The 18,190-nt window shown below is 39.4% G+C and overlaps 1 protein-coding gene across 6 annotated transcripts in view; it reads left to right on the top strand.

Annotated features, from left to right (window-relative positions):
- Nucleotides 1–7,055: 7,055 nt before the first annotated feature.
- The window catches only part of kdm1a (lysine (K)-specific demethylase 1a), a 174,098-nt gene continuing 162,963 nt past the window's right edge, over nt 7,056–18,190 (top strand). For 4 of the 6 annotated variants that reach the window (XM_060933623.1, XM_060933626.1, XM_060933620.1 and 1 more), the window contains exon 1: nt 16,715–16,766. In XM_060933623.1, coding sequence (XP_060789606.1) covers nt 16,722–16,766 — 45 coding nt within the window. In that variant the 5' untranslated portion in view covers nt 16,715–16,721. Of the gene's footprint in view, nt 7,126–16,714; nt 16,767–18,190 lie in introns of those variants that run through there. The other 2 variants (XM_060933624.1, XM_060933625.1) reach the window with 2 other exon arrangements.

Genomic DNA, 18,190 nt, shown 5'->3' on the forward strand with positions numbered 1-18,190 from the left:
TTTGTAGGTATTACCCCATATCTCCACACAGTAGCTCAGATATGGAAGTATGAGTGCATTATACAGAGTATGTAGTGATTTATAGTCCAGAATGTGTCTTGATTTCCCCAAAATTGCAGTAATCTTTGCTATTTTTGCTTTAACATGATTAATATGTGGTTTCCAGCAGATTTTATGATCAACAATCACACCCAGAAATTGTATTTCATAAACTCTTTCTATGGTTATGTTGTCAATTTTCAATTCAACTTGGGGGTTGGACTTATATTTTCCAAATAACATAATCTTTGTTTTACTCAAATTCAATGACAATTTGTTTATATTAAACCACCTTTTTAATTTATTCATTTTGGTTGTGATTGTCTCCATAAGCTGCTGTGCATTGTCCCCGGCGCAAAAGATGTTTGTATCATCAGCAAATAAAATGCATTTCATTATGCATGATACATTACATAAGTCATTTAATGTACAATATAAACAGTTTAGGACCTAAGACAGACCCTTGCGGTACTCCACATGTTATATAATCAGATGTGTGATCTCCAATTTTTACAAATTGCTGCCTGTTGCTTAAGTAGCTCCTCACCCAGTCCAAACCAACCCCTCTGATACCATACCTCTCTAATTTGTTGAATAGAATGTCATGATTTATTGTGTCAAATGCTTTCTTTAGATCTATGAAAATTCCCATAACATGTTTTTTATTGTCTATACCATTTGTGATTTTCTCGATAAGTTCCATTAATGCCAGAGTTGTTGATCTGTCTTTCCGGAATCCGTATTGACTGTCAGCTAAAAGTTTGTATTTTTCAATGAAGTTGTCTAGTTTTGCTGTGAACAGTTTTTCGAGGATCTTGGAGAACTGAGAGAGTAAAGAAACTGGCCTGTAATTTGTGTAATGGTGTCTATCCCCACATTTATATAAAGGTATAACTTTAGCTATTTTCATGTTGTTTGGAAATTTACCAGATTGAAAAGACATATTACATATGTGAGTAAATGGTTCTGCAATTTCTTCAATAACTTTTTTTATTAAACTCATATCAATATCATTCCAGTCAGTGGAGGTTTTACTTTCACTTCTCCTTACAATGTCTATGACTTCTTTTATGCCAACTGCACCAATGAATATAGATTTAGGATTTCTCTCCCATCGAGCAGCCTCCACCCTTCCAGGTGTGTCTGTTTCCTGAATCTTTTCTGCCAGATCTGGTCCCACATTTACAAAGAATCTATTAGAACCATTTACCACTTCTTCCATATTATTTATTGATCTGTCATTCTCAATATAATGATCAGGGTAGCTTGTGTTTTTGTTTATAGCTCCATTCCTAATAATACTATTCAGTACATTCCATAGCCCCTTCATGTTATTTTTATTACTATCTAATAATTTATTATAATATTCCTTCTTACATGTCCTCATAATGCTGGTTAATTTATTCTTGTATTTTTTATATTTAATTTCTGCCTCTAAAGTTCTTTTTTTAATGAATTGTCTATACAGCGTGTTCTTTTTTTTACAGGCATTTTTAATCCTTTGGTGATCCATGGACCATTTGCTTGTTTTTGTCCATCATTGTATTTCCTTACAGGACAGGTTTTATCATATAGTGTTTTAAAGATATTTAGAAATCCACTGTATGCTTTGTCAATATCTTCTTCCTCATATACTACTTTCCAGTTCTGTTTAAGTAATTCACTCTTAAGTGTCCTTATGTTTTCTTCGGTTCTTACCCGTTTGTATTTCAGCTGATTCATATCCTTAGGTTTCCAGTAATTACAGTGATAGACAATAAATACAGGCAAATGGTCACTGATGTCATTATATAAAAGCCCACTTTCTGTATTATTTTCCGTACTGTTTGTAAATATTGTGATATCCCGAGAGGCTGCGTCATCGAGGGGCGCTATGTCACACGCAGATGGCTCCAACTTCTGGCAGCTATAACTCCATCTGGTGGTGGAGTTAGGAACTGCACCCCTCAGCACACCTGTGGCCAATGAGGGCCTAATGCGCAAGAGGGCTTTGTGAGAGCTCAAAAGCTCTCAGTGTGAAGGTGGAAGAGAGAGGAGTGAGGTTCATGGACTCTCCTGCTGAGTGGACCATTCAACGAAAGGTTTATCTGGAATTCTTACCTGAGGGATTTTTGTACTGAAAGACTTACCTGTGTTATGAATACCTGCGACTGGGCTGCAGACTACAGGGATGGTTAACTGGACTCAAAGTAAGGCAGAAGATTTTGTTTGTTCTGGGAAAAGGACATTGGACTGAAGGAAATCTGCCTCTAATTTCGTTGTTCTAAAGCCAGAGACATTATTTGAGTTTGACTTTTGAGAATCCATTTTTGTTTGACCATTGAACTTTGAGTTACCTTTCCTGCTTAATTTCCTGGAATAACATTTTAAAAATCTTGATTTATTTTAACTTCTGTGTCCTTGCACTGACTGAAGGGTCCTGCCAAGAGTCAGCCCGCCTCTCGTGATATCACATATGGTGGAGAATTCGACAATAATGCATGTACGAGGAGGGCACTGAACATTTGATTGCTCAATTTTCCCAGTTAACCATAGGCCCTCTGCACAACAAGATGGAGGAAATTTTGAAGGCTCTTATTGCAGGCCAGCAAGCCCAGATGCAGGTGAGCGCGGCCCTCCTGGAGGAACAAAGAAAAGCCAACCAACTGAAGGCAGAGGAATTGCAACTACAGAAGAAGATGGCTGTTTGGAGCGCTGGCCCAGTAAAGGCATGTGAATGGGAAATGAAAGAGCAGCAAGAGCTCCGAGCCGTGGAGGAAAAGCTGAGCTGAGCAGCTGAAATCCTTCAAGAGGTGGAGAATGTTCTTGCTCAGGAGGAGATTGTTGATGTCCTGCTGGAAGCAGATAATCCAGACGGATTGTGGCCTTCATGGACTACAGATTGCCAGTTTACTTTGACCTCCAGTGACTTGGCTGAAGCAGGTGTGATTGGATTGGAGGATGACCTTGCCTCCCTTCGTTTTGGATCTGATAACGTGTCTCAGGGAAGTCCAAGAGCTATGAGTAGTAGTGATGGAGTATCACAGCCAGGTTCTGACCCACTCCATTTTGAAACAGGTCCTGATGGATTAGAGCTTTTGAAGCCACTAGAAGGTTTGAAGGTCTTGGAAGAGAAGCTTGTTGAGGAGAACTTGAAAATCAATGAGCTGCATCACTGTGAATCTGAGGAAAGAATGTCCCCTCAGAGCCTCACTGAGGACCGGAAGAGGTTCCGTGAGAAACGGGAGCAAGAGAAGAAGGAAGTGGAGGAGATGGAGAGGAATCTGATCAGGGAGATGAAGAAAAGCAAGCTAAAGTGTCCGAGCAGGAGTTGTAAAATCGTGATGTGTTCTATTATGGGGAAAGAGTCTGTGTTGATGGATGATGAAGCTCTCCTGATGAACTGCAGATCATCAGCATGTGATGCAAAAGTCCTCAGTGGTGGACAGCCATGTTTAGAGGAACCCACCAGTCGGCAACCTTCAGACATGGATGCTGCAGACAATCCTGTTCAGATCCAGAAGCATCAATTGACTTCAAATGTTCTAATGTAGCTACAGATTCTTTGACCAACGAAAGCTTAAATTCTCAAGATCGGCAGAATATTGACTTGACTGCATCATCCATATCGGACACAGCAACAGTCATGGACGATGGTGTTGGTCTGGCTATTGGAGAACCAAAACCTCTATCTGATTCTCTTGAGATGAGTGAGAAGTGGATGCAGTTGGATCCTTCAGAAACCTTAAACGCAACTGAACAGTGTCATGAAGATCCCAAGGAGGAAGCTTCAGAGGAAGGGTTGACTCCTGCATTTGATCCTGGGGGACCTACATCTTCTCTTCCTCAAAAATCTAGACTGGATGAACAGAGAAGCACAGATTCTGGAGACTGTGCATCTGTTGGTCCAACAGCCAAGAACAAAGAGACCAACAGTAAGGTTAACAGATGGTTTTTAAGCTTGCAAGTGTTTAACTTCTCTGTTGTTCACAGGGCTGGCAGGTGCCATGGCAATGCGGACGCCCTGTTCCGGCGAGATGTCCTGTTCGCAACCTTCAGCCCGATGAGGACGTCGGTCCCGAGGGGGGGGGGATGTGTGATATCCCAAGAGGCTGCATCATCGAGGGGTGCTACGTCACACGCAGATGGCTCCAACTTCTGGCAGCTATAACTCCATCTGGTGGTGGAGTTAGGAACTGCACCCCTCAGCACACCTGTGGCCAATGAGGGCCTAATGCGCAAGAGGGCTTTGTGAGGGCTCAAAAGCTCTCAGTGTGAAGGTGGAAGAGAGGGGAGCGAGGTTCATGGACTCTCCTGCTGAGTGGACCCTGCTGGGCGGAGTATTCAACGAAAGGCTTATCTGGAATTCTTACCTGAGGGATTTTTGCACTGAAATACTTGCCTGTGTTACGAACACCTGCAACTGGGCTGAAGACTTACAGGGATGGTTAACTGGACTCAAAATAAGGCAGAAGATTTTGTTTGTTCTGGGAAAAGGATATTGGACTGAAGGAAACCTGCCTATAATTTTGTTGCTCTAAAGCCAGAGACATTATTTGAGTTTGACTTTCAGGAATCCATTTTCGTTTGACCATTGAACTTTGAGTTACCTTTCCTGCTTTAGTTTCCTGGCATAACATTAAAAATCTTGACTTATTTTAATTTCTGTGTCCTTGCACTGATTGAAGGGTCCTGCCGAGAGTCAGCCCGCTTCTCGTGATATCACAATATATTATCTATTAATGTGACACAATGAGAAGTAATTCTATGAGGTTTGGTGATTTTGGGGTATAAACCCATACTGTACATTGTATTTATGAAATCTGTTTTTTTTTAAAAGATAAATATTATAATCCCCACAGATAAACAGTCTTCTGCACTGAGTTAGAAAACATGTTTTCAAGTATCAATACTTGATGCTGGAGTTCTGTACAAACAGCTCACAATTATATTTTTTGCTTTTTCCATACAAATTTCCACTGTGATATTACATTCCACCAGATTATCAACAGCTGCTGTCATACTCTCCACCACCTTATACTTCAATCCTTTGTCCACATATATTGCCACACCTCCATCTCTCTTTTTCACTCTGCTTATGATTTAGATCATAACCCTCCATCTCAAAGTCCACACCTCTGTCAGTGCTGATCCATGTCTCTGAAATTGCTATGATGTTGAATGGGTTCTTAAACTGTTTCAAATATTCTTTAATATTGTGGAAGTTGGCATATAGGCTTCTGCTATTGAAGTGGATGATATGTTATGCTTTGATTGGAAAGTTGCGTTGTAGTGCTCATCTGTGTAATAACTGCAGCTGTTTCCTACCATATATCATTGAGTAAATTGTTATCCAGATCAATATCATGTTCTATGTCCTGTATTTTTATGTTCTGTATATAAAGTTTTCTAGTCCTAATGTGTCTTATTATCGGGAGTTGTCATGGCTGTAGTTTAAGTTTACCTTGTTGTACATTTCATTAATATTTGCTCAGCTCCTCTAGCTCCCTGATGACTAGACTTTGGCTTGTTCTGGTGTTCCATTAAACTTAATGTATATTTTGCAGTTTGAAGCCCATGTAGATTGTATTTTCTTCTGTTTTCTGAGTAAACGGGCCATCAAAATCGCTTTCAGACATTTTACACAACCTCTCACGACCAAAGTCCATACACGTGTGCTTGGTTTGCAGGTAAACACAGAGCTGCTCCCAGTATGTTTGGCTTAAATGACGTCACGACGACTGTCCCCTGGCGGTAAAAGTGTGCGTAAATGAGATGTAAACAAACCTTCAGAAATTGGGCAAAACAGTACATTTTAACCGTTTTATTCAATTTTAGGGTGCAAATTAGATACTAGGAAGATTGAACTCGCTTTTTGGGTCGTTCTTCTAGACAAAAGTTGATATTCTACGTTTCACCTCCAACCACTGCCTATGACCTTTTAAGTATTTCCTTCAGTTCATCTAGATTTTCTCCTAGGGGGATTCCTGATATCACTCCCCCAACTCTGTTCTTCTCACCAATCACTCTTCTTTCTGCTATTTCTTTCTTAACTATTGTTTGTAGTTTAAACGCTTTCTTTCTCTCTTCAGCATTTTTGCACTTCACCAGCAAACTGCCATCTCAATATCCCCAATAGCTTTTCTCAGTCCATTTGTCAAGGCAATCGGGCTTACAGACGATACCTCATCTCCTGCTTTAAACTTAAGAATAATCTTAAATTCTTCCTTCAATATTTTTTCCGTGCTTCACTTCTTTCCTCATCAAGTGCTCATTTGCCTGGTGTCACGGTTATTTTTTTCCTTCCTTCCTCCTCCTTTCCTATTTTTTACTAGTCTTGTCCATTCAAGTTCCATACCTTCCTCCACTACTACTAGCCATCCTGATTCAGTCACAATCCAGATTGTGCCAAAACCACCCTTTCCACCATCCAACAGCTGCATCAAAATTTCTTCTTAAAACACTACTGCGCAGTCTCAAAAACGCGCGCTCGCCGTCACTCCGCACGAGGCGGGGCTTCATTTTCACACGACAGAAGTGATGAATTAAATATCACCCAGATCTCCAATTAATATTCTCTTTACCCTAACTAGAAAATTAAATATCTGGGAATTAACTACAGTTCTTTCATGTTCAAAATGAATTTATTTTCAATCTTTATTAGTGAAAAATATATCTTGTCTAATATAATCATAGCACTCACAAAAATGTAAAAAAAAAAATCATATAAAATATTAGTCTGTAAAATTATTATGGAGTGTGTTAAGTGTGTCCTGCATATCCAAGTCTATATCTCTTGGACAGTATACAAACTGAAGTTGCATTGTGTGATCTCATGAGTACGCTGGATTGTTTTATTTTGCATTCAGACATTATTATAAAAAGCAAAACCCTCTAACAAAAGTGCACTATATAATAAAAGATAAAGCATGATGTGTGTGAAGTCCCTACCGGATCAGATTTGATTGATGGAATTTCACGCCAAGTAAAAGCTTGAGAATCTTCCGCCCCGCCCATTTAGAACTCAACTAGATTATCTGGTTGGTCTTTTCTCTAAGCTGTAGTCACACATCTGCTTCCTTTGTGCTGGACGGTAGCAAACAAGAGGTAAGTAAAATTTTTGTTTTGGAAATTGTTTCTAATATGTTAAAATTGGTTAACGTGACATTCCTTATTCAAGTATTCATTCTTGCTTTTTAACATAAGCTTGCTGTTTGCTAGAGTTCAATCGCTGGTGCTTTAAGGTAACTACTTGTGGGGTAATTGTAGCTAAGCTAGAAAACTAGCTAACGCTTTTGCGGCCGAATTTCTTTTTACCTACCCGTATTTCGGAAAAGTCCCGCCCCATTCTACAATTTATTGGTAGTTTGAGGTGAATATTCTCTATTAGCCAATCCTCATACAGGATCCCGAACACAACTAACCAATCCTGAAGGAGGAGGGGAGACCTGGAATACGAGTGGAAAAAAAATGTCGCAAGCTAATGTGCTCATTGTGTTGTATTCCAGGTTTGCTGCACTGGAACGAGCTGGAAGAATTATAATACGTATCGTGTAATCTAAATTGTTAGATTGTTTGTTTGCCTGTCTTGTTTTAACGATAACCTTGCCTTCCGCAGTTAAGATAAACAAACAGCTGATGAAATTAAGTCATTTAGTTGCCCCCGGCCTTTGGTGCCGGTGAGCTTTTAAAAAAAATAAAATTAGTTTAGACCAATTTTGATTTGGGTGGTCTAAACAAAAATAGCTAGTGACCGTTGTTTTAAAAAAAGCAAAATTGGTGAAATTTCAAACCCTTTTGTACCTGTCCCTTAATGTTATGGACACCAAAATGATGGTGTATCTAGAAATAAAACGTTTGCAGTTTTTAAAAAAAAATAATTCTCATGGCTCATCGTGTCTGGGAAAACAATTTTTTGATGACTCATCCTGTATTTTTTTTTAACTTATTTTTTATTTGACAACTACATATATACAAACAAACTTAACAAACACATGGGAGATGTATATTATATACAGTTACACTTGCTTGTAATTCTAGAAATTAAAAATTTCCCCTTTTCCCCTTCCCTTGATGTTGAATATATATTCGTAAATATCAGTCCATATTCTTGGACCTGTATGTCATATTTCCCCACAACCAAATCTTGCCTCCATTCCCTTAGCCTTGATCAACATTCTCTTTAGTACGAGTACTTTTCAAGTAAGAAAGAAAAAAAAATAAATAAATAAGAACCAGTGGAAAAAAAAATATTATATATAAACCTGCAGAGTACATGCACTTTACAAGTGAAATCAACAGTACAGAGTACACGCACTCTACACGTGGGAAGAAGAGAAAAAACAAAAAAGAAAAAAAAAAACAGTACAAAGTACATGCACTATACAAGCGAGAAAACCAACAGTACAAAGTACAAATCTTTTACAAGTGAGGAGAAAGACACGCTCCAAAAAGGAGAAAAAAAGACCGCAGAGTACGTGTACTTTACAAGTGAGAAAATACAGAGTACATGTACTTTACAAGTGAAAGAAAAAAACAGTACAGAGTACATGCACTTTACAAGCAAGAAAAACAACAGTACAAAGTACGAATCTCTTACAAGTGAGAAAAAAGACACTCCAAAGAGAAGAAGAGAGAGGGGAAAAAAAAAGTGGAGGAGATTAGAGTTCTGGCATTGCTTGTTTTAATAATGACCATCTTTTATCAAACAAGTCTGTTTTCAACTGTAGTCTTGCTGTAATTTTCTCCATGATAAACACATTTTTTACCCTGTCTCTCCATTGTGTTATACTTGGAGGCTGTGGTTTCAACCAGGAAGCTGTTATTGTCTTTTTTGCGATCAGCAGCAGGATTCTTAGTAAATATTTAGAGCTATTGTCTGTCATACTGTCAGGAATTATACCCAAAATGTATAGTGCCGGTTCCATTGGAAAATTAATACCCACAATCTGTTTAATTTCCTTCTGAATATTCTCCCAGAAATCTTTTATTTTTGGGCAATCACAGAATATATGGGTGGTATCACCCACCACTCCACACTCCCTCCAGCATAAATCAGTTGTATTGCTATATTTTGATGTAATAAATGAGGTGTTGAAGTAGCGCATTTTTACTTTCCAATCGAATTCCCTCCATGTTGGGCTGTTAGTTAGTTTGTGTCCCTCTTTCAATGTTTCCTCCCATTCTTCATCTGATATTATGATGTTGGCTTCCAGCTCCCATTTTTCTTTAATGTCAAAGTTGTCATCATTAGATTCGTGTTGTAGTGCTTTATAGACTTTTGATATAACCCCTTTTTTTGACTTGTCCTCTGAAAATGACCACAACACTTCCTCTAATTTAGATGGTGTCTTACAAATATTATCCCATTCCTGATGTTTTTGTAAATAATCTCTTAGCTGTAAGAATTTGTAAATGTCATTAGCTGGTAAGTTAAATTCTTTTTGGAGTTGTGTGAATGATTTCAGTGTTTGTCCCTGAAACATTTGATCGATATATATTAGCCCCTTGTTAGCCCATTTGTTAAATCCAGAATCCATGGTAGATGGTACAAAATCTGGGTTCTTTGCTATTTTAGTAGCCCTGCCTACAGAATTTGACAGTTTCAACTTCTTTCGTACTGCTGACCAAATTTTCATTGTTCCCCTGATCCACTCATTACCCATTCTGATTCTCCTCCGAGCCTTTTCATTCAGAAATGGGAGTGATTTTAAAGATACCTGCTGACATGCATTTTGTTCCATCTCCACCCACACTGAATCTTTCTCTTTAGTGATCCACATAATTAAGGCTCTGAGTTGTGCTGCCCAATAGTAATTTCTTAAGTTAGGTAAATTCAATCTTCCCCTCTCTTTTTTTTTTTTTTTTACTAAGAAGCATCTTGTATTTAATTCTTGACTCATCCTGTATTAATTTTTTTAATCCAATTAAATACTTTTTAGAATGTACAGTCAAAGTAAAAAGTATGTGGACCCTTTGGAATTATCTGGTTTTCCTGCATGAATTGGTAATAAAGTGATCTGATCTTCATCCAAGTCACAGGTACTGATATGCACAATAAGCTTAAGCCAATAACGCACATTTCTACTTTTTCATGACTTTTTTTTATTATACAAATGCATTCGACATTCACAGTAGTGGTGGAAAAAGTAAGTGAACCTTTTGGATTTAATAACTGGTTGACCTTCCTTTGGCAGCAATGACTTCAACCACGCGCTTTCTATAACTGCAGATCAGACCTGCACATTGTGCAGGGGGAATTTTAGCCCATTCTTACCTGCAGAACTGCCTTAACTCTTCCATATTCTTGGGTTGTCTTCTGTGTATGGCTGTCTTCAAGTCATTCCACAGCATCTCAATAGGATTGAGATCCTGGCTCTGACTAGGCCACTCCAAAAGGCGGAGTTTGTTCTTCTGAAACCATTGTGCTGTGGATTTGCTGCGATGTTTGGGGTTATTGTCCTGTTGCATCACCCAGCCTCTTCTGAGCTTCAGTTGACAGACAGACACCCTCACATTATCTTGGAGAATTTGTTGATAAATTTGGGAATTCATTTTCCCCTCAATGATGGCAAGCTGTCCAGGCCCTGACACAGCAAAGCAGGCCCAAATCATGATGTTCCCTCCACCATACTTTACTGTAGGGATGATGTTTTGCTGTTGATATGCAGTGCCCTTTTTACACCAACTGGAGTTCTGCTTGTTCCTCCCAAATAGTTCAATTTTGGTTTCATCACTCCACAAAACATTTTCCCAGTACCACTGTGGAGTGTCCCAAGTGCTCTTTTGCAAAATTTAGGTATGCAGTAATGTTCTTTTTTGACAGCAGTGGCTTCCTTCTTGGTGTCCTGCCATGGACTTGTTTCTTGTTCAATGTTTTGCGCATTATTGAATCATGAACAGAGATGTTAGCCAGTTCTGATGACGTCTTCAAATCTTTCACTGTCACTCTAGGGTTCTTCTTTACTTCATTAATTATTTTGCGTTGTGCTCTTGGGGTCATCTTGGCAGGGTGCCTACTTCTAGACAAAGTAGCCACAATACCTAATCATCTCCATGTATAGACAGCTTGCCTGACAGTAGACTGATGAATACCTAAAATCTTTGAGATGACTTTGTAACCCTTTCTAGCCTTATGTAAGTTAACAATTCTTGATCTTGGGTCTTCAGATAGCTCTTTTGTGCAAGGCATGATTCCCATCTGGATATGCTTCTTGTCAAAAGTTCAAACTTTTCAGGGGTTTTTATCAATCAAAGTAATTCTAGGCCACACCTCTGAACTCGTTTCATTAAATGGAACCCAGGTGTGCTAAATTCTGACTGCAATGAGCTTTTTAAAAAGTCATTAGCTTAGGGTTCACTTACTTTTTCCAACCTTCAGTTTCACAGTTTGAATGATTTATTCAATATGGTCAAACATTCTTTGAAAATCTGTGTATCTTTGGTTATAGGAGACTGTCTTTGTTCATTATTGTAACTTACATGAATATATGACCATATTTTACAACCCCAATTCCAAAAAAGTTGGGACAAAGTACAAATTGTAAATAAAAACGGAATGCAATAATTTACAAATCTCAAAAACTGATATTGTATTCACAGTAGAACATAGACAACATATCAAATGTCGAAAGTGAGACATTTTGAAATTTCATGCCAAATATTGGCTCATTTGAAATTTCATGACAGCAACACATCTCAAAAAAGTTGGGACAGGGGCAATACAAGGCTGGAAAAGTTAAAGGTACAAAAAAGGAACAGCTGGAGGACCAAATTGCAATTTATTAGGTCAATTGGCAATAAGCCATTAACATGACTGGGTATAAAAAGAGCATCTTGGAGTGGCAGCGACTCTCAGAAGTAAAGATGAGAAGAGGATCACCAATCCCCCTAATTCTGCACCGACAAATAGTGGAGCAATATCAGAAAGGAGTTCGACAGTGTAAAATTGCAAAGAGTTTGAACATATCATCATCTACAGTGCATAATATCATCAAAAGATTCAGAGAATGTGGAAGAATCTCTGTGCGTAAGGGTCAAGGCCGGAAAACAATATTGGGTGCCCGTGATCTTCGGGCCCTTATACGGCACTGCATCACATACAGGCATGCTTCTGTATTGGAAATCACAAAATGGGCTCAGGAATATTTCCAGAGAACATTATCTGTGAACACAATTCACCGTGCCATCTGCCGTTGCCAGCTAAAACTCTATAGTTCAAAGAAGAAGCCGTATCTAAACATGATCCAGAAGCGCAGATGTCTTCTCTGGGCTAAGGCTAATTTAAAATGGACTGTGACAAAGTGAAAAACTGTTCTGTGGTCAGACAAATCAAAATTTGAAGTTCTTTATGGAAATCAGGGACGCCGTGTCATTCGGACTAAAGAGGAGAAGGACGACCCAAGTTGTTATCAGCGCTCAGTTCAAAAGCCTGCATCTCTGATGGTATGGGGTTGCATTAGTGCGTGTGGCATGGGCAGCTTACACATCTGGAAAGACACCATCAATGCTGAAAGGTATATCCAGGTTCTAGAGCAACATATGCTTCCATCCAGACAACATATCTTTCAGGGAAGACCTTGCATTTTCCAATGTGACAATGCCAAACCACAGACTGCATCATTTACAGCATCATGGCTGCGTAGAAGAAGGGTCTGGGTACTGAACTGGCCAGCCTGCAGTCCAGATCTTTCACCCATAGAAAACATTTGGCACATCATAAAACGGAAGATACGACAAAAAAGACCTAAGACAGTTGAGCAACTAGAAGCCTACATTAGACAAGAATGGGTTAACATTCCTATCCCTAAACTTGAGCAACTTGTCTCCTCAGTCCCCAGACGTTTATAGACTGTTGTAAAGAGAAAAGGGGGTCTCACAGTGGTAAACATGGCCTTGTCCCAACTTTTTTGAGATGTGTTGTTGTCATGAAATTTAAAATCACCTAATTTTTCTCTTTAAATGATACATTTTCTCAGTTTAAACACTTGATATGTCATCTATGTTCTATTCTGAATAAAATATGGAATTTTGAAACTTCCACATCATTGCATTCCGTTTTTATTTACAATTTGTACTTTGTCCCAACTTTTTTGGAATCGGGGTTGTATATGGGAATTAGACATAAATTCCAAGGGGTTCACAAACTTTTTACTTTGACTGACTGTATATGTCCTGTCCCCAGGAGTACATTAACCAGTCCCCCCCAGGATTTCGCGGGCCTTTTTTGTGATTTTTGCCGGCTAAAATGTCTGATGTTGCGGGGGGTTTTCCAAAAAATTGCGATGAAGGTTGCGGTGTTTTTTTAGGTTTTTGTTGCGATTACATTGCGGGAGAAAGTGAAAGTTGCGAGAAATTGTTGCGATTTTCTCTTTTTGTGATTAAAATTGAGTATGTTAAATATTAAATTATTACTGAAAAACTATTGATTAAAAAAACAGACACTGAGAAATGGTCCTATAAACAACTTTACCAATATGAAAGATTACCAGGACTACAAAAATGCAGAAAAATAGGCTTTACTTATCCAAATGCACCTGTTGGTTCAAAAGTTAAAGTGCATAGAACCTCACGGCACAACATGAAGTTACCTTAAAATATAATATAAATGCCTCAGCTTTCATGTAAGAAAAAAAAACTATTAATACTAGTACTGTGTGCAGGCAGTCTCTCTTGAAGATTAAACAATAATTATAAACTAATAAAATAAATGACTCAGGCTTCATAGAAGAAAAAAAACAACAATTTGAACAGAATCTCACAGTATGATGCTGAAGCTGCCTAAACAATGGAAAATAAAATACCATTTTGGCAAAAATGTTGGCATCCATTAATTTCTTGTATTAAGTAAAAAAAATAATGTAAAGTGCACACAGTCCTTCACTGTAAACATAACACACTTTCAGTAACAGAATTTAAGCCTATATAAACACTGACTCACACATGCAGTGTTGCCAGATACTGCTGACGTTTTCCAGCCCAAAATATGTTCAAAAACCGCCCGATTGGGCGGGAAACCACCCAACCTGACAACACTGCGCACATGCTGCTTCTCTTGAACGTATATACGGAAGTAAGGCGGAAGGTAGTTTGTCGACATCACCTCAAGACAACGCCAACGATTGGTCAAATTTGCGGGAAAGTTGCGGTGATTGGATATAATTGCAGCACCGCCCTGAATTCGCGGGGATTGGTTGAATTTGCAAATCGCAACATCGCAAAATCCTGGAGGGTCTGATCAGTGCGCTCTCCATACGCCTATAAAGCACTAGTATGTGTCTATGTGTCAGCTATGTGCATAGCGTAGCCTAAATGTCACCTTCTCAATCGTGTCAAAGGCTACATAAAGTTGTATAAACTTGCCGCAGGATGTAGCTTATCAGATTTGTCTCCTCACGCTGTCTCAGATAGGCAACGCACGCAACGTCAGGCCGGGTGCGTCAGTGTCGCCGTGTGGGCGGGTGCGGACTGAGACTATGGCGGCCCAAATTGGACTATGGCGGGCCGCCATAGTCTCATCAATGTGTGGGAAACACTGATTGCAATTTGTATGGATGCGACAAGAAATCATCTTTATTCAAGGATTGCCCGTTAGTCTCGCGTATTCCTCGTTCATTAAAAATTTGTACTTTTAAGGAAAAATGTCGGGCGGCACGGTGGTGTAGTGGTTAGCGCTGTCGCCTCACAGCAAGAAGGTCCGGGTTCAAGCCCTGTGGCCGACGAGGGCCTTTCTGTGCGGAGTTTGCGTGTTCTCCCCGTGTCCGCGTGGGTTTCCTCCGGGTGCTCCGGTTTCCCCCACAGTCCAAAGACATGCAGGTTAGGTTAAAGTGCTGATGACACGTTTTTGACATCTTTGGCGATGTTTTATAACATAAAAAGTAATTCCCGATGATCCATATATTAATTCACGAAGGCGCCTATTTTACAAGTTATGATGATAAACGCGGCTATTTGGGCAAGTTTGACGGGGCTGCAGCACCCAGGAGACGAAGGAGGAGGAGGAGCTATATGACGTCAGCGAAAGAACCTTCCTCCTAACTTACCAGTTTGTTGTTGATGCGACAGGTGTTCAGTTTATCATTTATTAGTATTTTTATTATACATTATTATACATTATATATATATATATATATATATATATATATATATATATATATATATTAGTTATTATGCCTTCGCGTTGTGTTGCCGGCTTTTGCTCCAAAACCCACAAGGATGGGGTAAGTTTATTCAAGTTTCCCAGAGATCCCGAGCTGCATGCGAAGTGGGTGAAGCAAGTCAGGCGCACTCGTGACAAGTGGGAGCCCTCACCAACATCCGTCCTGTGCTCTGAACACTTCGATTTGGATTGTTTTGACACCCTTCCTAGCTTAAAAGAATCTTTTGGGTGTTCAGTTCAGCACAAACGTGTGTTACTACCATCAGCAGTGCCGACACAGTGTTGCCAGATTGGGAGGTTTCCCACCCAGTTGGGCGGTTTCAAGTGCATTTTGGTGGGTTTTGAACATATTTTGGGCTGGAAAACGTCAGCAGTATCTGTTGCCAGATACTGCTGATGTTTTCCAGCCCAAAATATGTTCAAAACCCATCAAAATGCACTTGAAACCTCCCAATCTGGCAACACTGCCAGTATTCCGGAGGGGGTCTACTAGTAGCTATGCCGGATCTAAAGACAGTCCTCCTGTCAGAACATGTGTTGTGAAATGACATAAGATAAAGGTACGTAGAGCTATAGATTCTACATGATAATCATAAATGTAATCATAAAGTCGGCGTGATATCAGTCATGTATTTGCTTGTGAAAGCTTGCGGCTTTCATGTAACTGCCGCCTAGCAACGAGAGGCAAAGGGTAAAGAGGGTAGACTATCATAGATTCTATTCGGAAGAGATCAACACAATTCTAGACTCCCAGAAGAGGAAGAGCTAGCACTAGAGAGTTCACCGGTGTTTTCATGCGCCATTTCCATTGAGTAGAACCAGAGTAGAACAGCCAGTGAACCGCAGCGTGTTCTTCCGCTGACGTCACAACATGGCTGCGAGCCACGGACCCAGTTTTCTTGCGCTGTGCGATTAAAAGTTGGATATTTGCGTAACAACAGCTTCTTTTCACGTAATTATAACAGAAATCTAACGTTTGCCATGTTGCATAGTTTATTTAAGAAATTGCATAGAGTCATGTTCGTGTCATCAGCCCTTTAACTGGTGACTCTAAATTGACCGTAGATGTGAATGTGAGTGTGAATGGTTGTCTGTGTGTCAGCCCTGTGATGACCTGGCGACTTGTCCAGGGTGTACCCCACCTTTCGCCCGTAGTCAGCTGGGATAGGCTCCAGCTTGCCTGTGACCCTGTAGAACAGGATAAAGCGGCTAGAGATAATGAGATGAAGGAAAAATGTCGAAATTTGTGTGCTGCTCTACAAAAGGTGCAACTGGTAATTCTAACTTTCATAACTTTTCATATTGAGTCTTGTGAATCATCTTGAGAATTTTATAAATATGAACGTGTTGGAGAGAAAAGGATGTCTAGATTTCTGATTTAAGTTTAAACCAGTTAAAAAAAATGGCTGAGTATAATTTTTGATTGTCTGCAATTTTGACACAATACCCACACTTCATGTACAATGTGGTAATCCCCCCTGCCACTGCAGTTGCACCCTTTTCCTAATATTTGTTTCTTATTCTGCCTTTATTTCCTAGTGATTGAATGGATATTTCCCGGTGCACCGAGAAATGGGTAAAACAAAACAAGGTTACTGTAATGTGCACTTGATGTGAATTTGCCATCATTACAGACATCATCCAGCACATTCAAGCACCATCATCTTTTTTGTTTTGTCATATCAGAGACATGTTGATTAGGGTTTTAACATTCATAGTAATACAACCCCAATTCCAAGTTCACAAACTGTAAATAAAAACAAAGTGATAATCTGCAAATAATGGAAACCCTATATTTCATTGAAAATAGTACAAAGACCAAATGTTTACCACTGTGTTGCATCACCTCTACTTTTAACAACACGCTGTAAACGTTTGGGAACTGAGGAGACCAATTGCTGTAGTTTTGAAAGAGAAATGTTGGCAAGAGCCTGATGTACAATTTCAATTGTTCAACAGTTCAGGGTGTCCTTTGTCACATTTTGCGCTTCATAATGCATCAGATGTTTTAAATGGAAGACAGGTCTGGACTGCAGGCAGGCCAGTTTAGCACCTGGATGCACTTGCTATGGAGCCATGCAGTTTTAATGTGTAGAAAGTGGTTTGGCAGAAAGTTGTCTTGCTGAAAGAAGGAAGGCCTTCCCTGAAAAATATTTTGTCTGGATGGTAGCATATTGCCCTGAAACATGTATACATCATCCAGTATTAATGATGCCTTCCCAGATGTACAAGCTACCCATGTCATGTGCACTAATGCACCCTCATACCATCACAGATGCTGACTTTTGAACTGTGCACTCATAACAATCCGGATAGTCCCTCTCCTCTTTAGACTGGAGGATGTGGTGTCCATGATTTCTAAAAAGAAATCATCGTAAAAGAGCTCAGGCCCAGAGAAGGTGGTGTTTCTGGATCTTGTTTATATATGGTTTTAACTTGCATTTGTGGATGCAATAATGAACTGTTTTCACAGACAATTGTTTTCTGAAGTGTTCCTGAGTCCATACAGTGATTTCCACTACAGACACATGTCTGCTTTTAATGCAGTGTCATCTGAGGGCCTGAAGATCACAGGCATCCAGTCAGTGTTGGCCTTTTCTTTTGCATGCAGAGATTTCTCCAAATTCTCTGAATCTTTTAAAGGAGAACTGAAGTCATTTTTAAACTTGCTTTATTTCTTAATGTGTTTATTCATTATTATTTGGTTTTAGTAACCTTTTATATCGTGACTCGTATTGGCAACTAAATTGCAATTAAATATTATACTTATCAGCCTATTCGGTTTTTAGCCATGTTGAATTTCGTCAAGTTTATATGTATAGCGCTTTTAACAATAAACGTTGTCGCAAAGCAGCTTTACACAATTTGAACGACTTTAAAACATGAGCTAATTTTATCCCTAATCTATCCCCAATGAGCAAGCCTGTGGCGATGGTGGCAAGGAAAAACTCCCTCAGACGACATGAGGAAGAAACCTCGAGAGGAACCAGACTCAAAAGGGAACCCATCCTCATT

Source organism: Neoarius graeffei, chromosome 11, assembly GCF_027579695.1.
Source record: "Neoarius graeffei isolate fNeoGra1 chromosome 11, fNeoGra1.pri, whole genome shotgun sequence".
Lineage (NCBI taxonomy): Eukaryota > Metazoa > Chordata > Actinopteri > Siluriformes > Ariidae > Neoarius > Neoarius graeffei.